General features: G+C 40.4%; 1 protein-coding gene across 7 annotated transcripts; it reads left to right on the forward strand.

The window, feature by feature from the left end:
- The first annotated feature begins 5,943 nt into the window (after nucleotides 1–5,943).
- Nucleotides 5,944–25,079, forward strand: plat (plasminogen activator, tissue). 7 transcript variants are annotated; one of them, XM_012865636.3, is made up of 15 exons: nucleotides 5,944–6,071; nucleotides 12,851–12,955; nucleotides 14,449–14,572; nucleotides 14,789–14,923; nucleotides 15,659–15,769; nucleotides 17,982–18,156; nucleotides 19,667–19,758; nucleotides 19,842–20,016; nucleotides 20,110–20,195; nucleotides 21,537–21,599; nucleotides 21,705–21,909; nucleotides 21,993–22,129; nucleotides 22,371–22,511; nucleotides 23,089–23,237; nucleotides 24,295–25,079. In XM_012865636.3, exons 2-15 carry the CDS (start codon nucleotides 12,893–12,895, stop codon nucleotides 24,460–24,462), a joined length of 1,824 nt encoding a protein of 607 aa, XP_012721090.2. In that variant the 5' UTR covers nucleotides 5,944–6,071; nucleotides 12,851–12,892; the 3' UTR covers nucleotides 24,463–25,079. The 7 variants fall into 7 exon arrangements, with proteins under 7 accessions (XP_012721090.2, XP_012721091.2, XP_035999867.1 ...); XM_012865637.3 differs by having other exon boundaries at nucleotides 14,449–14,491; XM_036143974.1 differs by having other exon boundaries at nucleotides 24,272–24,449.

Below are 25,079 nucleotides of genomic sequence, written 5' to 3' on the forward strand. Positions count from 1 at the left end.
ATCTCGCGTTTGTTTGATGAAATCTTACGTGGGAAAAACACGTTGTCGGGAAATTGTCCTTTTAAAGAAAAGTATATAGTCCCTAATCTTTCGAATCTTTTCCAGGGAATTGAGAATACAAGAAGTGGCGCATAAACGCGTCAGCAAACCTTGTAATAGGAGACCTTTCTTGTCTTAACTAGAATCACTGAGCTGTCGTGTAACATAGAAACATCTCGGATGGTTTCTGAAATTACGTATTACTACACTCTAGTTTATTTTCCTTTACGTCGATGAAAGGTGTGCAAGTGTTTTAGTACATTTTCTTTTTCTTTTAATGTCTGCTTTCATTGTTTGTGTTGTCATGAACAGCTTTGACGGTTTGACTGGTGTGGTCGACCAACATTTTAATAAAATATGAGGGTCATAGCTTTGCCCTTGTTCCAGCTAGGTCTGTTATAACGTTTCTAACAGAAAAAAAGTCCCAGTTTTAAGCCATCAGCTCTCATGTGTCGTTGCTATCAGATTTTAGATAACAAGGAAACTGTAACTGGAGAAACTGTTGTTTCCTCAGACTCCCTTTGTTCTGTCTAACTCAAAAAGGTTTAAGGCGAATCCAATCTTACTGCCATGGCCTGGCTCATTGGCTGTGATGAGAAGAAAGGAAAAAAAACGTGAGAAATAAATTTAAAGACAATTATCCATATGATTATTTAACTAAAATTAACATAAAGAGTGTCTTCGGTTGTATTGGGGTTTCCAGGAGGAACCAGGGTTGGCAGCTTGTCTCCGTCTCTGGTTGGAAGAGAGAGAGTGAGCGCTGCGGCAGTCTTCGGTCAGCGTTAAAGTCCTAAAGACTGTCCAGGTGGTCCCAGTCTGGCTGATTGCCACAGCTTATCAGGACCTACAAACAGCAAAGAAACAGGCCCTGACAAAAAGAGGCCGTCACCAAAAAGACAAGGATGAACAAGGAGCAGATTTATATAGTGAACGTTAGCTATTTGGAGCTCGAGACAGGGCATCCGTCGCCACATTGTCTGAACCCTTTATACATATTAACAGAATAACAAGCCAGTATAACTGTAGGAACGATGCTGGTTTGAAAAATGCAGAGACATGACAAAAATTTAATGGATTGTGGTCTGTCCAGACCACAACAAAGACCCCACCAGAACCCAAATACACATTAAAATTAGGGCCCAAATTATTGCCAACGCCTCTTTCTCTATTTGTTGAACTGATAACTGTTACATTTCTAGTTTGTCAAAACCTGCTTATATTTGTTATGTTGTCATGAAATGCTTTTAATAATATTATAAAGTAAATTGATTTCAATTAGCATTAAAGAGGACACATCAAGCAAAATCCACTTTTTTAGCCCTTACTAGGATTTTCTTGTGTACATGGAGTCTCCAGGCGTGCAGAAAATGTGAATGTAGTCTGCTCCATTGCTGGGTAGATATCTTTGTATTCTTTTTGGGTCATATTTTCTAAGCCCTTAGTGTTGCTATATTTCGTTATGTTTTTGAAACAATTATGTCACAGTATTTGCTGCAAAGCTGCTAAACAAGGTCATGGTCTTTCAGCAAACCTGTTCACGAATCCATCATTTTTATTTCTTGGAGTGATTTTGTAGTCCAAGCTGAAGGATGCCAACGCTACAAGCAGAGTTGCCAGATCTGATAACAAAGTAAAACCCGCTCAATTCAAACAAACAAATAAATAAAATTAAAAAATGAATGTGAAGTTCCTCCTTTAGATTTAAAGAGACAGAACCAGAACGAGATGCTCGCAGACAAACCTCAGAAAAGGGGTAAAAAAAAAAAGGGAGCATTGTGGTAAATTTATGAAGAATTCCACTTTATACGTATGGACCACAATTGAATGATTTCAGTGTGAAAAGGAAGAAGTGAAAAGCACAATAATATGTCCCCTTTAAGTTAGATTCCAGTAAAGGTAAGAGTTGTGACGGGAACTTCAACAACTGAAATGAAAATTTCCTAAAAACTTTGAGTTTTGCGGTTTGAATTAAGTGCAACATAAGCATTTTCCAGTTGCTCACCTAGCAAGCCAACTCATCCCTGCTACATTTGTGTTTATGGCATCAAAAACTTATTTACAGGCCTTTATTGCATATTTTTACCACCTCCTGGATGAGTTATCTATGAGCTCCTGGAGAAATGAGGGTACTCTGGTGAAAGTTTCCCATTTTATCTTCCTTTTTATGGATAATGGCTCTCACTGAGGGCCCAAAGCCTAGAAAGCCCAGACAATTTCATGTCACCAGACAGGTTCAATTTAGGTAATTTCTTGATTTCTTGAAGTTTGGCAATAATTAGGTCTGGGTGTGTCGGGTGAAACTGAACCCCAAAAATGTTGTAAATCGCCGTCCTGATTTAAAAAACAAAAATCATAGGCGCTTTGTTTTAGGTTGCTCATTTCCCCACAAAAACCATATAAAAAACATTTTCGGGTTATTTTGTTATTAAAGTTAGTTGGAAGATCTTTTAAGTGTGATAAAAAAAGCAAAAAGAGGGGAAATTTTAAATGGACTTTTTTCTGGGACAATTAGTAACCCAACTGTGACATCCGGTTGTCTCTCTCTACTTATAAATGGTGATTTCGGCTGAAACGTCAAAAAGACAGAATTTCAGTGACTTTCCTTCTACTGCTCATGTTTATGTGCATTTCCCTAAATGGGAAGCCACTGCAATAAAACACAGAGACAAATTGGACTGACGCCCACCTAATATTACATGCTTAAGGGCTGGTTTCTAATTGATATGATGTGGTTTTCCTAACCAGTAAAACAAACTCTGAGCAGGAACTATTCCAGTTAAATTGACCGATTGTGGTTCTAAGAAAAGAAGGAGCTGTTACTGAGTGTTATTGAGGCAAAGAGGCCGATTTCCTATGGAAGGGCAGGGCTGAATAAAGGGGGACTGTGGCTGAAAGAAATGAGTCCTGGTGCCAACTGAATCATCACACCGATACTCCCACAGCAGAAAGCCCTACATGACCCAGATCTGTCTAGCATCCGAACTGGGACGGTGGATAACTTTATTTTAATGTTTCCGCAACATTATTTAAAATCTTTCACAGGTCCCTTGTAAAAACTCTTTTCCTCATTGATGTTTCCTCAACACATAAGCTACATTTCTTCTACTGGACAATGTTGTCCTAAATACCAAGGAATCTAGCAGAGGTTTCTATAGCAGGTATTTTTGAATAAGTGATGAAACACTGTGAATGATTTAACCCTCCCACTTAACACAACTAGGTTATTAAAAAGGGGGGGAAAAAGTGAGGTCAGCTTTTTGAAATGCATGTAACGCTGTCCAAAACCTGGAACTATATTTTCACGACTGTGTCTAAGCTTTAATAAAAAACTTACATTTGCATAATTTAAAAAAAACTAAAGAGCTGTTGCTCAATGTTTTTAATTCAAAAATATCTACAACACTGTTAAATATTAACATTTCAAAGGGATTTATTTACCAATTTTCACTCGCATAGTAGTTTACTTGTTCTGTAATTTTCATATCAAATGTAAACTTAACAGTGTTGGTTCTACATAAAAACTGATTTTAAAAGGTAACGTCTTTCAAAATGTTTATTTTTCATAGAAAATTCAGACTCCGGTAACTTTTAAAGGCAGAAATGGATTATTCAATGTTATGACTTATGTACATTCTGATGAGAAGTTTACTTACACTCAACTTGGATGTGAGGTTCTTAGTGCAATAAATGTAAGCTTTCTAATCTGTATTTGTTATTACGTTATTTTTACAAGGTGCAATTATTTTGCATTAAATAACCTCAACAAGAGATAAATGCATAAGATTGATTTTATTATGTTTTTTTTGTAATCCACAGGGTCTGAAATCATGTTTCTAAGCATGCTACTGGTAGAAAAGGTTTACCCTGGTCATCAGAAAGCTCTCAGCATAATTATGGTTTGATATTTGACCACTCTTAATTTGACTGGTTTTGTAGGAAGGATCCAGTTTTGGTGCAATATATTTGGGAACTTGATTGCAAATATATATATTTGCAATCAAGTTTAAGGCCTGCCCAGATGTTTAATTTTAGCCTGTTTTATCCATTCATAAACCAGTTCAGATGAGAGTTTGGGATCATTATCTTCTGTTGGGACACCATATCGTTGTCCTATCGACGGGACTGGGTAAATATTGTCTGTGGTGTGTGTGTGTGTGTGTGTGTGTGTGTGTGTGTGTGTGTGTGTGTGTGTGTGTGTGTGTGTGTGTGTGCATACTTCACCTCTCCCATTACAGGGTGTGACCAGCAGGTGACTCTGCACAGCTGCTGGTCATTAAGGAAAATCAGGAAAGAACTTAAGAGGAGCGGGTTCCCCAGAGGCAGATGCCAGATTGTTCCTTCTCACAGAGTGGCAATCAGGAAGGCTTAAACCCTTTAAGCATTCCTCGGTTGTCTGTAGTCTGCACAAGGGTCTTACTAAACGGCAATAGGACAATTGCGTCTGTCTTTCAACTCTCGTTAGAGGTATTCCTCCTCATTGTTCTGTCTTCTTTGTGCAATGAACCAGTAGCACTGGCAGTGAAACAGCCCCACAGCATGACGCTGCCACCACCATGCTTAACAACTTGTACAAGAGTCAGAGGTTTGAAAACTTTTGTTTGAAATCTTTTGTTTTCTACTCCAACCCCTTGTCCTCGTAAAAGAAAGGCTTAACCTTTAAATAACAAACATGTCTTGGTGGTGGTTGGGTTGTTCTTGAATACCCTGACTAATTTCTTTTGAGTTGATTGGGACAATTTGGGTCAAATAGATAAAGCCTGTACCTGTTTGAATGTCCAAACCAGATTATAATCTAATTCGGCAAGGACTACACAGGCTCCTGCAGTGACCGTCCCAAAGCCTTTCCCTTAACCATGCACAGATTTTTGTCTGTGAAAATTCACAATGAATTAAACTTCTAATTGGTTCGTAAATTTAAAAATTATTAAATATAATTGTATAACTCCAGCAATAAGAACCGGTCAAATGCCTCAAAAGAATAATGAGATCGATGCCCCCAATGAGTGACTGTAAATGTTTTATCAGCTGGGAAACTATGTTAATTTATGCTTCTTCAGTCTCAAGCTTTTTTGTAATAAAACAAAAAAGAAACAAACAAACAAAAAGAAAATTATGGAAAGCATATTTGTCTTACAGTAAAAATGTGGTGTGACTGAATCCATCTGTCTTCCCTGATATAATGTTAATGTGCCTTTGAGCAATAACCCAAACTTGCTGCTGCGTGTATTGGTGTAAAAGTATGTTGAGCTGGAGATGTGACCAGAAAGTTCTTTAAGTTTAGTGCCGTAAAGAAAATACTAAGGAAGGTCTGAAAAAATTATGATATTCTTGTAAATGTCAAATGTTTGACGAATCCCTATGCATGAAAGTTAATTACATAATTTAATTCATTCATAATTCATAATAATTTAAAAGTTGCTTAAATTTTGATACAATAACATTTTATATATATATATATATATATATATATATATATATATATATATATATATATATATATATATATGTATATATAAACAATAATAATAACAACAATACCATTATTATTATTATTATTATTATTATTATTATTATTATTATTATTATTATTATTATATATCACAATAATAATAATTATTATTATTATTATTATAATAATGAAGTTCCAAGGAAAACTGGACTTTACAGGTATTAGGTCCAGGAGCAGCAGGTCATTAGGTGTTTAATGTTTTAACTTGTAACACAGAGACAGCAACTATGGAGAAGTGATGTCAGTAAATTCCTTCCAACATTTCTTAATTCCTCAGAGCTAATAACTAATAAAGCGACAGCCCCACCCTGCAGGCTGCATCACCACCATCCTCACCGTGACCCAGTAAGCCTCTCCCCTGCTGATGTCACATCACGCCGCCCACTGGGGCTCCGGGGGGAACCGGCACTGGTCCGATAAAAAGTTCGGACGGCGCCGGGGAAGCAGAAGGACTCTCACAACATCACTGGAGCGGCTGCAAAGATCCAGATAAGCGCTCATCCCCTAGAAGACTGCTTGACTGGTAAGCTTGATGCTTTTGTTTTATGTAACCATCGCGATGCTTGGTGACTCGTCCCGCTGCAAGCCTCCTGCTCGGTGTTTACTCCTGCCGGTGTAACTCGGCTGTGATGTGGTTTTAGGCGTTTTACAGGCAGCATTCTGCTACGTTTCTGATTTCATAAATTGCACCGGGCTGTGCTGCTTTACTTTTAAAGCAGCAAAAGCTTGCCTCGTGAACTTTTGGTGCAGTTCTGCTTTAAACAGAATATCTTAATAGATGCCATTAAGATATTCAGGATCAGGAATGTCTTTCTGACGTTATAATGGATTGCAATAAAAAAAAAAACTTTTCTTTATAGTTTCAGACTTAGTTTTAGGGTAATCTGCTATTACCTATAACTTGTAATTCTTCATATGTTGAATAAATTGCAGAAAGTGGGTGATTCACATGCGTCCAAGCGGTCACTTTCTCTGACTTTCTGCTCCCTTTGCATCTACCTTCATCTGCTAAACCTGTTGACTTTACAGTTTTGTGCAAGTTGCTTTTAGCAAGGTGTTTAATAAAAAAAACAACAACATAAAAACAAGGTGTTTAATAATGATGATAAAAAAGCAATGTGTTTAGCAGTTAAACTGAATAAGGCTCCCTGCGTTTTGTCACTGCCTTATTAAGTGCAAAACCCAGCAATTGTTTAGATATCAGAGGGATATGTGTCCTCCCCTGCATAGATTCCTTATCAGACACATACTCCGAGGTTTATGTACATTATCCCATCTCCACAGCGTCCTCAGCTGGGTTTGTGTCTCATGCTTGTAGATGTTGGTGACTCACAGGGTCAGCTCAGGTCCAGGAGAACAACCAGAAGATGAGCCTGAATCACAGACGTCTTTCAAAGCTTGACCGCTGAGTTCTGAGAAAGAATAGAAAAAAAATCTTTTAGGACTTCAAGTTTGAACTTCAGTTCCATCTGAGCGCTCTAACGCCGTCTTTACATAAAAGCCTCAGTGTGTCTGCAGCCCTGGGAATCAGGATGACTCACAACTACTCACTCCCTTTCTGCTGATCGCTTGCATTAAATATCTTCTGCTCTATCCCCCTTCGTGGTCCCCCCCCTCTCCCTCCCTTTTTGTCCAACATATCCATCTTTTCATCTCTCCTTTCCCTGAAATTGCCTCGTCGTAGCCTCAGGTTTCGCTCATCCCTAATGTCAACACCTTTACGTCTGCCTCCCCCGGCCCTTTGAGTTCGTTTCTCGCTGATAAGCGGTTCCCAGTGTTGTTGCACACAGAGGGAGGCTGGAAGGTAACAATGCAGCTGCCTGTTCTGTGGGACTTTACAGAAACCAGATCACAGCTGCTTTGTCGGATGAAGCCTGACGGAAAACCCTCGGGCAAAGTATGAATAAATCCTTCAAAGCAGCTCACTGTTAAGAAAATGACATCATTGGTGTTAACAGCATTCACATTGATGAGAACCTAAATATACTGCTGGATTGAGCGATTAACTTTAGGATCCGAAGAAGCCAAAAAGATTTATGCAATAATTATATATTGAGAACTGACTGATTTTTAGATTAGATTAGAATTAGATTAGATTCAACTTTATTGTCATTACACAGGTACAAAGCAACGAAATGCAGTTTAGGTCTAACCAGAAGTGCAATAGCAGCAAGTGCAGGATAAACAATGGTTCCATAAGTACAGGACATGGATATGTACTGAATAAATATAGAGATGGATACTATTATAAACAGAATTTTACTGATAGATTTGTCCTATGAATATAATATATAGGTAACCAGTATTGTGAACTAAATTTACAGCTGGATATGTACCGAATATAATATACAGGTGGATAATACTATGAATAGAGTTTTACAAATATGTACAATAGCATAACATACAGATGATTGTTATTATAACAGTTTACATGTACTATAAATATATGTACAGATGGCTATTACTATAGGCAGAATTGTGAGCATGATATACAGGTAGCTATTACTATAAAATGAATAAATAAAGTTTTAAAAGGTCATACAAGAACTGAACGGTGGACTGGCCACATTTATTCACCTATGGCAGAATGAATGTGGGCAAATGTACGATCAAACCGGTTAGATGAATTGCATTTTCAAAATAAGATCAGGCTATAAGCTCGAAATGGCGCTGTAAAAAGTGAGTTAGCTGTTAAAAATAACCCAGATGACATTCGGTAGCCAGAAGATAACACAACCGACTTCAGCAATGTATGGAGTTTATAAAACATAGGCTTGCACATTCATTCAGGCAATTCAGAAAACCAAACAATGGGCATACTTTGGGTTCTGCAGGATGCCATAATGGGAAGGAAGAGAAAGAGGAAGAATAATAAAAAAAATATTTTAAGGAGTTCTGCAGACGCTTGGTTGGTTTTGTTTTTTATTTGTCTTCTGCAGACGCATGCAGTTTCGTTCACAACTGACCGTGCCAGCCTTCCTGCTCCAAGAAAGGAATCTCTCACGTGCGATCTTTCACGAGCTCAGCACACCATCATCTTTACAGATCCACTCTAATGCTCTGATACACTCATCGCTAAGATCGTGGTCAGCGCTAAAGAGCAGTTCCATAAATACACAGAAGAGTCACGCACCTGCTGGCATTTACTTCCAGCTCTGGACATAACTGCAGAGTGCAGGCGTGTTTGCCTACCTGTCACCAGTGTCTGTTGTATTTGTTTGCAGTGCTTATCTGCTCCATCTTAAACCTGCTATTATGAGTCACAGTCTGCTCCCTGCCTCTCCGAAGATGTTTTCATGTCGTCCATTCTTATTTGACCCACCAATAAGGGAAACCACGCTCTACAAAGGCTGAATACTCGGATCTCGGCGTTACAGCTGTTCATTTTCAGTGTTACAGCTGATCTTCTTCTATAAACTAAATGTTTATAATTTGCATGTTATCTAAGCCATTACAAGGCCTTTGTTTTGGCAGTGGTATAAAGCTTGGTACTCATCACTACTCCAGACTTTTTGAATTGAGAAAGCTTCCTGGAGAGGAAGCGAAACGTCTTCGACTACGGAATACAAGTCCAGTTGCTTTGTTTTTTTTTTACTTTTTTTGAACTAACTGTTGAATAAATAAATATTTGCGATCTTTTTTGACTACAGTGCCTTGCAAACATAATTCTCAAACCTTACATTTCCCCCATTTTAGAACAGTATGAACGTATGCTCCAAGACCAACACAAAGTAGCACAGAATTTCAAAGGGTAATGACAATTTTAAATATATATATTTTTAATTGCTAATAAAAATCTGAAAGGTGCGGTGTGCATTTTTGGCGAGGCCCCTTTGCTCAGATGTCCCTAAATATAATCCAGGGCAATGGACTTCCTTCAGAACCACTTGATGAGAAAACAGAGTGAGCCTGCGTGGAGTTAAACCTCAGAATAAACGATGATGTTCCGTGAAAGATTTCAGGAATGGTGTTTAGGAAAACTAGATCGGAAGATAGATAGTGCTAAAAACAAGACAAAGAACCTAGAAGAGAACCTGTTAGAGGGTGCAAACCACTTAGGACTGGAGCAGAATAGTGACCCTAAACGGTCAAAAAGCTACAATGGAATGGTTTGGATAAAATAAGGTTCTTATTTTAAATCCTACCGAGAATCTGCTGCAAGACTTGAAAACTAATTTACACGGGCGGTCTCCATCCAATCTGACTGAACTTGAGCTGTTTAGCAATGAGGAATCGCACGTGCACGTCTGATAGAATCAATACAGCAAAGATAATTGCAACTGCACTTGCAATTAAAAAGGGGGTCTTAGAAACCCAGGGGAATAAGTGCGTGCCACACTTATCTGATTTTTCTACTTAAAAAGAATAAACACTTTCACTTTTGCTCCATTTCTCAACTATGCGTGATTTTATCTTGCTCAATCACAATAAAATAGATTAAACTCCAATAAAATGCGTTGAAATTTTTGGCTGTGACCATAACAAAACTGGAAATAATTCAGATGGTGTGAATACTTTTCAGTCAGTGTATGCTGTCAAGTCCAGTTCTGTTTAAATCACTTTTAGTTTTGACACCATTCGTGCTATTTAATGAATTCTTCCACACCCACAATAGTCCTGTTACCGGAAAAAAAAAGTCAAATAAGGATTCAGCTCTTTGTATCCTTTAAATGTAACAGGGCTGTGTGCATACGCTGTGCTTTCCTCTCCACTTATATGCAATAAAGTTGCAAAAACAACAGAACCAACAGAACACCCTAATTGGCCCCCTGCATGTCAGAGCTCTAAAAGGGTGGGAAGCACATATGTTCATATCTGATGTGTGTTTTTGTGCGTGCATGCTTCGATATCCCCCTTTTTTTGTTTTTTTTGTTCAAATGTTAGAGGCCTGACTCCAGCAGGCTTTTGGCAGGAAACACATGTTTTCAGCTGACATGGCTGCATGGAGGGATGGACCGAATGGAGCAGCACAGATGCACAAAGGAAAACAAAAAGGAAACTGGGGTGTTGTCACGCTGCCAGTGAGGCTCTTGTATGGGGGTGGGGGTGAATCCGTCGCACCGTGAGGTATTTCTGCGGCTCAGGAACATATAGTTTCTATCGGGAGCTGGGCGGTTCGTGGTGAGTTTGTGTTTTCTAACTTAAAGACCTTGCAGGGGGAGTCAGCTTTGCTGCATGCTGAGTGAAACGAGCAGTAATTTCACGATTATCTCCGTGTTCCCGGCCTCTTTGTTCATTTGTGTGAGTGGCTGCAAGCATAGCTGCTCCACGCCACATACATTTTACAACACATGCATTTAATGAGCTCAGTTTACCAGGGACACTGACTCACAGGAGATTACACCAGGCAGTGTGAAGGAGAACCCCCCCCACCTGACACGGCTTCAGATGGTCATTACAGGGTCTGTTATGCACATGATCTATGGAAGAAGTTCCCTTTTTCTAAATTTTCAAACAGCTTTGAAGTTCTTTATTTAGGAATCATTTCTACCTCATTCTGTCTCAGTTTTGTCGTTTTCCTTCCTCTCATCCCCACTGCTGTGACTCATGTTTACTCATACTCGACTGAGGAGAAGCAGGATCCTGGTTTTTCTTAGCCTCGTGAGACCATCCAGATCTCGCGAGTTTTCAAGGTTTCACTCGCAGATCAGTCTGGATACTCTCCGTTGAAGAAAATTTGGAGCCGTTCACCAAACGAACGTCCAATCAGCGTTGGCTTTGAGGCGGGTTGAGGTGTGACGCAACGGGAAGCGCGTCAGTTCAGTCTAAACAACATGGCGGCTTCAGCCGATGAAACTAGCGTTAGCGCGGCTATCGAGCAAGTTTTATCGGAATTACAGAGTATTTCTTTGCTGAGCTAACGAGCCTTTACCTGCAGCAGCAAGAGTAGCTTGGCTTGTGGTTGTGTTTTCGTCGTCGCTCTGTTACGAGCGACGACGAATCTGATTGGTTTATTTGGCCCGTCTATCACCAACATAGGCCAATCAGCTAACCAGTATTTTCGCCCCTTCCCAAAATTACTTCAACGGAAGGTTTCCAGATGGATATGCGGAGCAAATCTATCTGGCGGAGTCAGGTAAGGTTTTTCTTGCAGTTTCTGCAGAAACAACAAAAGCTGCTCTTTTTAACCCCAATGCATTTGATCTAGATTTGACCTAAAAAGGCCACCATATAGTAGCAGATCATGGGGTGGTGGAGGAGAAATAAGACACTGTTTTATAAAACAATTACACAAATAAAAATCTGAAAAGGGTGGCTTGAATTTGTATTCAGAGCTCCAGATTCAGGACTTTCTTTGCAGTTACAGAAGGAGACTGAAAGTTTGCCCCATTCTTCCTTTGGGCGGAGAACATATGTGACAGGATACTTTGTGTTGGTTTAGCATTTAAAATCCCAATAAAATTCATTACATTTAATGTGTAAAATTAAGAAAAGGTTCACTGGGCTCTGAATAGTTTTGCAAAACCCCTCTTTTTTAACTTAGGATGGAAAATGTATCTATCCTACATATATATATGTATATATAACTTCAGGGTTTTCCAGATGATGTTGTCCGATGTGGCGATCAGTCTCTAATTTTGTTTAACTAACAGTAGATGACTCGTTTCCTGTTTATTCCTCTCTGATAAACAAATTGGTTTACTTTTCTATCTGATGTAATTAAACCAAAGAAAGGGTCCTCCTAGGAGGAATGTAAACAAAGTGGGGGAAAGTAATTCAAGGCGGATTGAAAAAGTGGACAAATTCAGAAGCTTCACCTTGACTTTGAATAAAACTGGAAGTGACCTTAGGGATCCCTCCAGTACTCCAATATTTCCAGCCCTTCCTCTTCCGTGGCGCCTTAGCATGCCGACTGTTTGACGGAGGAAGGAAGCTGAATATACAGACGGTTCAGCTGGGAGAAGGTGACCTGTATGCATATTTTCCTGTGATTGTCTCAGCCGATGACATATATTTGACAAAACATATACAGACATGCAACAATGCCTGTGGGGAGCAGTTGACTCAGTGGCAATAAAATATATGCAGAGATCCATAACAGGAATTTCCTGTGTCAGCAGTGATGCATGTCACTGTTGTATGTGTGAAATTGGTAGTTATTACTGCCAGATATGCATGTTTTCTTTTAACATTGTCGACACATTTTGTTCTGCACTGTCATGGGACGAAAGACCAGCATGTCTTCCCAGAGCCAACGTGTCACTGCTCAAATATGAAAACATGCTAACAGAACATTTAGATTTAGTTTAGTTTGGTAAATCTTCACCCAAGTCCTCTAATAAATTTGTCTTCTTCTTCCAGAAAAGTGACGACCATTTAAACTGCAGACCACCTGCAAAAGCCATGACGAGCTTAATTCAAGGAATCTTCCTTCTTTCTGCTCTCTGCTGCTCCCTAGCGGACAATGTAAGTATAACATTATGGTTTAAAAAAAAGAATGACAGCATTTCTAAATAATGCATAATATAATATCTATTGCAAATAAAACATAATGCTATTTTATCTTTTTAAAAATCAGTATATTCTTTATCTATATATAAATAATGTATATATATATATATATATATATATATATATATATATATATATATATATACACACTTTTATTAATGTGGTCTGTAATCTATCTCATAAATTATTGAACTTTTATTCTGCTTTTTCATTAATATTGCATTACAATATCTGATGAAATAAAAAAAAAGTTTTAGTAAGCAAATTAAATTTAACTTTTTTAAATTTTTAAAAATGTAAATAATGCAAGGAATTGTAAATCTTGCAATCCCATATTTTATTCACAACAAAACGTAAAAAAACAAAACAAAAACAGACCTGTACCATTTTTAGAACTAAATTATTCTGCTTTTGAGGTGCCTGCTTGTAGTTTAACAACAGTCCATAATGGAGAGTTTCTAAGGAGAGGAATTTGTCCCTGCCTTGTCGGGTGTGCTGTTCCAGCTGTTTAACAGTCCTGGCTTTAACAGCTGCATTTGTCCTGCCTCAATGTGCCAAACATTTTTACTCGGTAAGCGGTCTGGACCGCTGACACCAGTCCAGCACCTGGACTCTTTAACCAGGCCATGCGGTTAAAATAGATGCACAATGCAGAATGCAATGCTGACATTTACGAGGCCTTTTTCTGAAAAAGATGCCATCTGGATTGGAGCTTTTTGAATTATTAAACTTGAATACACTGATTGTATTTTTCCTGCAAGGTGCCTTATTATACATGCAGGCTGCCCTTGCAATATGCACCAATGCACCCCTTGACAATCAGAGATGAAGGCATTTGAACTGTGCGCTGATAACAGGCCGGAGGGTCTTCCTGTCTACTCTTTAGTACAGAGGAGATGTGTGACTCCTTTATTATTGAGCCGGTTACCTAAGAATGCACCAGTGTTTCTGGATGGGTTCATATATGACTTCTTCTTTGCTTCTATGTTAGTCTCTACTCGTTTATTCTTTCTGGATAAGGGGGGTGGGTTGGAGTCTGTCTGCTGGGACCCATTGTGTGTGAGGTGGTGAGGTATATCTTGAACAGGCCGCGAGGCCATCATGGGCCAACATACACAGGACAACCATGCACACACACATTCAGACCTAAGGGGAATTGGGTGAAATCAGTTAATTTGGAGAGAGCCCACATGCATGGGGCAAAATGAGCGTAGGATGCTCTGTAGCAATCAAAACTTGGGTTAATGAGGGATGCACATCACCGTATTCTATCATGTAGACTTTGAGAAACCTTTTTTGCACTTCATGTTTCTCCATAGACTACAAGAGCTACTTTTTGGGCCTCATCTTGACTTGCAGAGGGAAGCATTGCTGAAAAATGAAAAAACAAAACAAAAACTACTTTAACCTTTAAGGCTAAAGTTCAACGCATTCCTTCATGTTTGCAGGTGCCGCTGGTCCGCACCAAGCGAGGGAACCGCTTTTACAGAGGTGAGCCTGACAGGCAGCCGGCTAGACGGACGCTTTTGATTGTTCAGTTGAAGAAGCCTTCACCTTCCTTTGAAACATCCTGTGAGCCTCATCATGTTTCTGTTCATCCTCTCCCATATATCACCATAACCGTCGTCTTAACCATCATTTTGTTCCATGTCCTTTAATCCTCTGCTGTCCCCCCTTCTAGTTTGCTTTTTCATGTTGGAATCGAGCGAACGGTAATTATGTGTGTCGTCCTGTCTGATTTGTCTGTTTTCTCATTGTTTTTATGTGTGTGTGTGTGTGTTTCCTCAGTTCTGTGTGCGGATAGTGAAACGTCCACAGTACGTAGTTTTGGTGACACTTGGCTGCGTTGGAAAGGACAGCGTGTGGAGTATTGCCGTTGCGCTTTACGAGGAAGACAGCTTTGTCATGTTGTGCCTGTCATCAGTGAGTTGGATATAACACAAACACAAGTAGAACCCCCCCCCCCCCCCTCTCTCTCTCCTCCGTTGCAGAGCATAATCATCTGTTTTATGGCTTCTGTGACCGTCTGCTTTCCAGCCCTCACCGATCTGCCTGCCTGCCATTATAGCTCAGTCCCTGCCTCTAACTTGCTGTTACGACCTCGGCTGATTATTTTTCGTTGGGCTGACTCGCTCCCGTTTCCACTTCCCTGTTATTCCAGTGGAGCCACATGAAGAGCTGCTGCGTTTCAGTGCGCTCTCAGTTTAGTCTGAGATTATTTGAAAACGCTCGTGCCAGACCGGCCCCTCGTGCACGCTTTCACCCCCATTGAGAGATGCTGCGAAGCATGATCAACCCTCCCGCAGACAAATTGCAACCACATTTTCCATCTTTCGTGCAGCCTTCGACCCGTCTGCGCATAGTGGGAAATATTAAAAGCAAAACAGGGCCGGCTAATGCTTTAACTTTGGTTTAAAAAATATGCTTGGTCGCACATTTGACATTAAAAGCCACAATGCGTTTGCTTCAAGTAGGAAGGGAGCCAGATTGGACCACGTAAACACAGACATTTGCATACTGCTCAAGCCCACAGTTTTAATTCTCTGTAACCGGTCATGACAAATCACTCAAATTATGATTGTTTAAGCCGCTGCTTCTCTGAAGAAGCGGATGACGTGGGGCTGACTAAACGGCTCCGTCTGCCCTTTCTTTTTCCAGACTGCTACGTGTCCCAGTGCTACAACGGGGGAACCTGTAAGGAGGCCGTCTACTCATCCGACTACATATGTCAGTGCCCCGCCGGTTTCAGCGGCGCTCAGTGTGAGATCAGTAAGTGTCCACGTCACGCTGTAATCTGGGTCACAGCTGTGAAAAACTGTCATAACCCTGGAATTTGTTGGCATTTTGGGACTTTACTACTAACTTCAGTGTAGTTTGAATGCAAAGTTGCTCATAATTGTGAAACTTAATTTTTTTTAAATTAAAGTGGTGCAAGATTACATTCAAAATTAACATTTTAAAAGTGTTGCCTGGACTTATATTCAGGCCACCTGCCCTGAATTATTGCTTTATAAAAACCCCTTTCACTGCAATCACAGATTTTAAACTGGATAGACGTCCTCTGTGACCTTTCCACAAGTGTTCTGTTGGATTTATGTTTGGCATTTGACTAGGCCATTTAGGGCCAGATTATCCATAAGCGCCTGTGGGCCAGTGCCGAGGGGCACCAACCATGGGGGGACGCCACATGACACATGTTTTAAAAATATATTTTTTATAAATTGTTATATTATTTACTTGAAATTGTTGAAAAACCATGCAATATTCGTTTTGTGAACACTGATGTCACAATAATAATAAATGATAAATAAATCAACATTTTTTTGATTTCAACATTTTAAAATGAGATATTTGAATATTGCTCACTGCTCATATGCCTACATGTAGTTGTGTAAGCTAGTAAATAGTAAATTACATTACAGAAATCCCCTTGATTATGTCTGATGTTTTTGACCGGAGGACAGCACGGGTAAGGGGGGGGGGGGGGGGGGGGGGGCTTTAAGGTATAGTATACACCACATTGTCTTAATACGGGCCTGAGGCCATTCCTACCCATGATCTAAACTGTTTTATTGAAGCGCTGGTCGTGTGTTAAGGGGAACTGTCCTGCTGGAAAGTGAACCACGTCCTCAGTCTCAAGTCTTTAGCAGACTTTCTCTCCAGGATTGTTCTGCCTTTAGCTCCATCCATCTTCCCGTCGACTTTGACCAGCTTCCCTGCTGCAGCCACCAGGTTTCACAGTGGGAATGATGTGTTTAGGTGTGGTGTTAGTTTTTCACTGTGTATAATGGTTTGCATAAAGGTCCAAAAGTTACATTTGGGTCCCATCTGACCAGAGCACCTTCTTCCTACATGACTTATGACAAACTTTGAATGGGACTGCTTATGGCTTTCTACTTGCCACGTATCTGTTAAGGCCTGATTGGTGGAGTGCACAACTAAATGGCCATCCCTTGTATAGCACTTTATCAAGTCAGATGACCCCAAAGTGTTGCACACTACACTACCTTCAGTCACTCACACGTTCACACACTGACATTGGTGAGCAACATTGTAGCCACAGCTGCCCTGGCGCAGACCGACAGAAGCGGAGCTGCCATACAACCAGCGCTACACCCTCTGACCACCGACATGGAGGCAAAGCAGGTGCAGTGTCTTGCTGAGGACAGGAAGACTGAACTCCCATGAACTCATAGCTCCTGCGCCACTGTCGCCCCAACAGAAGTTCCCCTGTTGACAGATTCTCCCACCTGAGCTGTGGAACTCTACAACTCCTCCAGAGGCTTTTGCACGCTTCTCTGATCCATGCACGTCACACTTTACAGATATTTGTCTGTACAAACTTCTGAAAAACCTGGATCCTGGTCAGTCGCATCAGTTCCTGATGAAACACACTGACGTTTGTCGTTTCAATGTGACTAAATGTGAAGAAAGTCCAAGGGATGTCGGCACTTTTGCAGAGACTGCGCATGCATACTCCGGTGGCCTGTGAAGGCAGCGTTCAGTGAGAGTTGCTCGTGACTCCTGATAAGGTCACAGTCTGGCTGGGTGACTCCACAGCTGCTGTCATGGACCTGTGGTTTGAAGAGAAGAAAAAAGAAAAATCATAAACCATGGAAAGACATTCTGGGACATGAATGTTTTTGTTTCAGCGGTTTTATGGACACCCCACCCTGGGATAATTATCCGAAGCCACGCCGTCACAGCCAAGTGACTTGTAGCCAGAGTGCAGCCAGTTAATGTGGCCGTATTTTGTGTTGGGTCACTCCTTTAAACCACTAATATGGAAACTATGATATCAATTCTGCCGTAAACGTTGTTACGGGTTTATATGATATGCAAGAGATTTACTTCCTTTCATAACCTGTTTTGTTGCCTGAGGATCTATAGAATCTCCTTGAAATATTACAAGCAGGCGACGAGGGGGAAAAGTTCTCTCAACCGAAGCTCAGTGAGTAAATCCTGTTTCTCCGTCCAACAGACACCAATGAGAAGTGTGCTGTGGGGAAGGGCGAAGGCTACCGCGGGGCCTGGAGCATCAGTCAGACAGGAGCCGAGTGCATCAACTGGAACTCCACGTCTCTCAGAGGAAGAAGGTTCACAGCTCGAAAATCAGACGCCAGAAGCCTTGGGTTGGGCAATCACAACTTCTGCAGGTATACGGCGACACTGCAAAGTTTCCACGAATCCGAACGTACATTTAAAAAAGCGGCGCAGTAATCCAGCCATTACCCCTGTGCTATGAAATTGGATTTCAATCATTTTATGGAATTGATTGTATTATTAGCTGAATGGAAATTATTTCTCAAACTGTAGTCCAACTTATTGTAACGTTTCGACCCAAACTAAATGTAGTTAAAACAACGTTTGGTAACTTGTAGATCATAACAACTGAGCTGGTGAAAAGGTGAGGCTGCAAAGGAAAATGTCCAAAAGTCTTTTCTTAAAAGATCAAAACTGTGATTGAAAAGATGCAGAATCTAGAAGAAGACAGACTCATAATGATTATAAATATGTTTCTGTTAAAATATTGCTATCATTGATTAATTAGAGGAAATGGTTGATATTTTTTTTCATGTAACATGTTTTAGAAGTTGGATTTTAACATCAGTTTAAGCCGTTCGTAAAGAACGAGAGCTACCGAGCATCAAAGCACAAACTGAACAGGAAGACATCAGACATTCATTAATGTCATATTTGGTTAGATTATGTAAACAAAATGCATGTTTTCATAAATTCAAATTCCTGATTTCCACATGAGAAAGCCTTACCAAGAAAGTTTGACTTTGTGGTATTTCACACATAAAATGCTTATATTGTTGTGTTTGTGCTGTTGGAAGGACCCAGATGCAGATGAGTTATAAAATAAGGAATTTACAGGAACAGAAATATGCAGGTATGGAGAAGCAGGAGGACAGGGACGAACCAGCAGTGGGTAGAGGGGACCAGGGAGTATAAATTTGCAGTGGGTAGAGGGGAAAGATGTTGGAGAAGGCAGGTGGAAGCAATCAGATGAAATCAGGAGCCGCTGAGTTCAGCAGTAGAGAGTTAAGGAGAAGAGAGAATACTGAGATGAGGCTGGCAGAGAGGAACACAAAGGAAATCCAACCAAATAAGTAAGACAGTAACAAGATGGTCCACGAAATAAAATAAATAAATAAATAAACAGACAGAAAAAGGAAAAGTAACAAAAGAAAGCCTGACCCAGGAACATAACAAAATCAAAACACCCAAAGATCACGACACATATATGATACAGGGCGTTCGGTAAGATTTTCTTAGATTAAAGTAAGGGCTTTGTCTTGACCTTACTAAAAGCAATATAACTTTTCTTTGGGTTTCTCCGTTTCAAATCATTGTGTTTTTGTCGAGGCTTAGCGTGCACAGATGTCCTGATATTTTCCCTTATACTTAACTGATGATCTAAAGAGGACAACCCATTCTGGTCCAGTTGTAACAAATCTAGCCCAAACCATGATAGTATCAGCGATGTGAAAAAATTAAAAAATAGCTCACAAATCCCACAACTGCATCAATACTACAGTAAAGCCATCGGATGTTCAGAAACAACATATTTGATTAGGATCTATGATATAAAAATAAAAGAATCCTTTTATATAATTTTGAGTTGTTTTAGACCTGAAAACTTCCTGTTTTTCTCCTCAGGAATCCTGACCGGGACAGCTCACCCTGGTGTTACATCTATAAAGGCACACAGATAGACTGGGAGTTCTGTTCCGTGCCCAAATGTCCCCAAGGTAAGGAAACAGCAAACAGATAAAGGATAAAATAAAGGAATGTTGTCAATAACGCATGTCCTGTGTGTGTGTGTGTTGAGCAGATAAGAACAGAGAGTGTGTGGTGGAGTTAGGTCAGAACTACAGAGGCACAGCGTCTGTCACTAAGAGCGGCTCCAGCTGCCTGCCGTGGGACTCTCCTGCCGTTAAACGCAAGCTGAACAACGCTTGGAGATCCAACGCCTTGGACTTGGGGCTTAGCAACCATAATTTCTGCAGGTAAAGATAACATCTGACTTCTTAAAAAAACAAACAAAAAAAACAAAAAAACCTGAGTGATGACTGTAATTCGGATTTTTGATTATTTGTCAGGAATCCTGATGGTGATGCGGCTCCATGGTGTCACACCTACAAAAACATGCAGCTGACCTGGGAGCTTTGTGACATACCCAAATGCTGTGAGTGAACTCAATGACTCTTCTGTATTGAGGCGTTCAATCGAAACGCCACCGGTTTTCGCTCCCCCGGTAAAAATATGGGGGAAAACAAGTTGAAATTTTTATGCATTACTTTATTGTCTTTTTAGAAATAAAATGAAACAAAAAGATGTGAGCATGTTCATCAGCTGAGGAAAAATATTAAAAGTAAACTATTCATGATACTGGCCCTCTAGCAACAATGTCAGATTCTTTGGAAAAAAAATCATGCCTACAGCATCTTTCATCCTACACCGTATTGAAATGTGGTTTTGAGTTTATTTTTTTTTACCTAACCCCGCCTCTATTCCACAACGCATCCACCTGAATGGTTTGCTGCAGAAAAACGCACTCAGTCCTATCTGATCAAGGCAGACTCTTAAAGTCCCAGCAAAGTGGGGCAATCACCTTTGTTATAGTAGGACAGAAAAGGTCTTTTCCAAGCACGCCTCTAAGAAAACCAGTTACCTTTTGGATAACATCTGGTTGTTTCTGAACAAAATATACCTTTGGAGACTTTGTTTTAACTCCATAACCATCATTGTCACAACACATGGTGGAGAAATTAATGTAGGTCTATTCTCAGTCTTTTTTTTGTTAACTCTTACAGTTGTTTTTAAACATTTTAAATATTGTCTGACTGTATATAAAGGTTTAGATAACGAGAGTTGGTTTTTAATGACCACATTATGAAAATGATCTGCCTTACTTGAATAAGCGTACACTCTTCCCAGTTTGAAGGGTGACCAAGAGAAAAGGGCCATTTATACCTCACAGATACAGGAAGTCATGGTTTACCAATAAACGATTATGACTAAAAGTTCCTGTGTACTCGAATCAACTTTAAAAGCAATTTGATATGAATTAAAATGTTTCGGTTACATTAAGATTGGGAGAATAATTGGACTCAAACTTTATGCTGCTGTAGTAAAAATGTAATTGAGCTTAATGCTGGTGAAGATTCTCGGTCATCCAGGTCATGGTCATTCCAAAATGGTTAAAAAAACAAAACAACTGGACTTTTTTTTGTTTTTCAAAGTTTGAAGACCTTTCGCTTCCTATCCAGAAAGCTTTCTCAATTCAAAATGTCTGAAGTAATGTGGAGTAGCAATCTCCAGACATTCCAGACATTTTGAAGAGAGAAAGCTTTCTGGATAGGAAGCGAAACGTCTTCAAACTTTGAAAAAAAAGTCCAGTTGTTTTGTTTTTTAACTTTTTTGTAATAATTAGGCTAAATGATTTTTACATACAGTGCTGATAACTATGTGGTGAACGTCAACACCGTTGCAATAGTACTAAGTATGAATTTTTATCTCCTTTTAGCGAGACGTCCGTCTGTCATCACCACTCCTGGCATACGTGCTCCCACCACTAACAATAACGGAGGTACAGTGAGACCTTTTTTAATGAATCCTCACGAGTTTTCTCCGTTGTGCCTTTTAATGTGTCATTTTTTATCTAAACCCCATCCTGCGACCCGACTCTCTGCAGCGACGTGCGGCCAACGCTTGGACAACACCTTGAACCGGCCGGCTTTCCGGATGGTCGGCGGCAGAAACAGCGACATCACGGAGCAGCCATGGCAGGCCGCCATCAACGTCTACCAGGCCCGCCTCAGGAAACACTTCCACCGCTGCGGAGGAATCCTCATCGACTCCTGCTGGGTTCTGTCCGCGGCACACTGCTTTGAAATCAGGTACGCACGCAGTTCATCCAGCGGTTCGCAAACACATAGAAATCATGTCAGACTGTCATGTAAGATCACTGCTGTTTTCACAGCGACAAAGCGGAGAAGCTGCAAGTGGTTTTGGGACGGACGTTTCGGAAGCACAACTCGAGCGGCGATCAGATCTTTGAGGTGGAGAAGTACTGGATCCACGAGAAGTTCAACAATGAAACATTTGACAATGACATTGGTGAGTAGGCTTTAAATATACAGACTTCTATTATTTTCTTAATGGTTGAACAACCTTTTGAATTCTCTAAACACCTGTCAGAAGCAGCGAATGTTTTAGGGTTACAGAGTTTTGTCTAAACTGCTGCCTTTTTCCTCAGCGATGATGACATGGAAAGCCTGTGAAGGCTCGTAAACCGTTTTTAGCCCACATCTTCTCTGACCATTAGCCTGACTTTCCTCTGCTCGCTTTCCTCCTGCAGCTATTTTAAAGCTCAAGACGGACATTGGCATGTGTGCCGTGGTCTCTCCAGAGGTTCGTCCAGCTTGTCTGCCCGAACAAGACCAGGCGCTGCCCGACTGGACTGAGTGTGAGATCTCAGGCTACGGAAAAGACTCAGAATGTAAGCAAACGTTGCCCTTAACTTCTGTTAGTCTATAAATCCCTGAATGGCTTAGCACCTAAATACATCAGAGACTTGTTATCAATGTATCAACCATCCAGAGCACTCAGGTCTTCTGGCTCCAGCCTGCTCTGCATACCTAGAACCGGAACTAAATGTGGAGAAGCAGCATTTAGTTCCTATGCTCCACTTATCTGGAACAAACTTCCAGAAAACTGTAAAAGTGCAGAAAGCCTGGGTTCCTTTAAATCAAGATTAAAAACACATTTGTTTAGGACTGCTTTTGACTGTTCTAGTTAAACTGTTCTACTGAAACAGCATTAGTTCAGCTTTTTTAGTCCAACTGTTTATTGATGTTCTATTTTGTTTCTACATTTTATTCCTATATTTTGTTCTATTTTCCTGTATTGTAATCATGTAAAGCACTTTGCATTGTCTCTGTACTTAATTGTGCTATACAAATAAATTTGCCTTGCCTTGCCTTAACTGGTAGTTTCCTCACGGCTGCTTTTGCGGAAGCATTTATGTACAAGTGTCGCATGATTTCAGGTGCTCACATCTAAAACTTTCTGCACAGTTTCTGATGAGTACTCAGAGCGAGTTAAGCGAGGCTACGTGCGGCTTTGGCCCAAAGAGCGCTGCGTTCCAGAGGTGCTGTCTGGACGGACCATCACCTCCAACATGCTGTGTGCAGGCGACACCAGAGGGCTGGACGATGCCTGCAAGGTGAGATTGACTGGGGATCACTCCTGGTCTTCTGCAGACTTGCAAAAAAATTCAAAATGTGAACTTTTTATTACATTAAAATCTCAAACTTGAGTTTATGGGGATTTTATTTACTAACCCAAAGTGAAGTGTAAAAAAGTTTTAAGAAAAAGGATTCATGATTTCAACATTGTTACAAATTAAAATCTGAAAAGGGGGATTTAAATTTGTATTTAGCCACATTTGGGTCAATAGCTGGTTCTTTGCAGGTGTATTGGGCTTTGCCGCCGTCAGCTTTGCACATCCACAGACTGAATCTTTGCCCATTCCAAAACATTTCAAAAGCTCAGTCAGATTTGAATGGAAAATGTCAATCAACAGTCATTTTCAAGTCTTGCAACAAATTCTTAATTGAATTTGGGTCTCTGCTTTGACTAGGCCATTTCAACACATTGGGAACATTTTACGGACGCTCAGGTTGTACGTTCAGGGTCCTTGACTTGTTATGACGGCAAGCCTTCAAACCTTAACCCTCGTGTAACCAAAGCAGCTTCGTCCACATGTTTGCTGTGCCGCCTACGAGGCTTGTGGCAAACTTTATACGGGGCTGTTTATAGCTTTCTGCGGCAACGGCTTTCTTTTTGCCATAAAGTTCAGATTTTTTTGGAGGGCAGTATAAAACGTTGTCCTGTTGACACATTATTTCACCTGAGCTGCAGCACTCTGCCGCCCCTCCTGAGTTTCCCTGAGCCTTTTTTTTCTGCTCCGTCTTTCCCAAATGACGGAGCGAGCAGAGATTCATGCCATGAACAAAGCTTCGAATGTTTGTTTTATGACCTAACTCTGCTCCACAACTTTATCCATTAACTCTCCAGCGTCTGATTGAACAGTATTTTATTTAAGGGCTTTAAAGTAATGTAGGTTGAATTCAATATGCTTGCGATTCAGTTCAGGTTTTTATTAGGAAAGATAATTGAAAAGCATTTTCAATTATATTTCACCTTCAGATGATATGTAATGAAATCAAAGCAGTTGAATTTTTTTTTTTCATGCAGATTTTCTCACATTTCGTCCACAGGGAGACTCTGGTGGCCCTCTTGTCTGTCGCAACAAGGACAGGATGACTCTGATGGGCGTGATCAGCTGGGGGGATGGATGCGGGCAGAAGAATAAGCCAGGGGTCTACACGCGCGTCTCCCACTACATCGACTGGATCAACAGCAAAATGACAGCGAACCCAGTCTAAAGTCAGGCTAAATGCAAGCAAAGGCGTTGTTGAAGGACTCAAACACATTGGATGAGCAGTTTATCATGATGATAGACGGAGAAATCCATGGCACCCATGACTGTTTGGAGAACGGATGGAGGGTTTGAAGTCAGCAGGACGGAAACGCGGCCAAAGGGTCTGTGGAGTTCAGCGTGGCTCCATATCTTCAAAGTTTCCAGTCTTCGCTGTTGTGATTGAACTGATTATATAGTCAGAAAAAATACATTTTATCCTCCTTCCGGGGGCTGTTGTATAATAACCCTGAGATGTTTTGCCAATTATCGATGACGAAGCTTATTTTCCACCTACTGCTATCAACAGACATGAAGCAATGGTGGTGAATCTAAGTAGAATAATAGGAAGGAAGGTTTCTTCTCTCTTTATTGCAGTTTCACAGAAAGAAATTAAGAGCTATTGGCAGATCTGAAGCACTTCTATTCCCTCTGCATCTTCAGAGAGCTTTTTGCAGCAACTCACAGCTACTCTCCAAGAGGGCTTATCTTATGATGGCATTTATAGGATAAATTCAATTCAATTAAATTTTATTTATATAGCGCCAATTCATGAAACATGTCATCTCGAGGCACTTTGCAAAG

Source organism: Fundulus heteroclitus, chromosome 12, assembly GCF_011125445.2.
Source record: "Fundulus heteroclitus isolate FHET01 chromosome 12, MU-UCD_Fhet_4.1, whole genome shotgun sequence".
Lineage (NCBI taxonomy): Eukaryota > Metazoa > Chordata > Actinopteri > Cyprinodontiformes > Fundulidae > Fundulus > Fundulus heteroclitus.

Coding starts and splice junctions, on each gene's coding strand:
- plat (XM_012865636.3), top strand. CDS start 12,893: ATGACGAGCTTAATTCAAGGAATCTTCCTTCTTTCTGCTCTCTGCTGC. Junction 21,600..21,704: donor CACCACTAACAATAACGGAG/GTACAGTGAGAC, acceptor GACTCTCTGCAG/CGACGTGCGGCCAACGCTTG. Junction 22,130..22,370: donor AACATTTGACAATGACATTG/GTGAGTAGGCTT, acceptor TTCCTCCTGCAG/CTATTTTAAAGCTCAAGACG.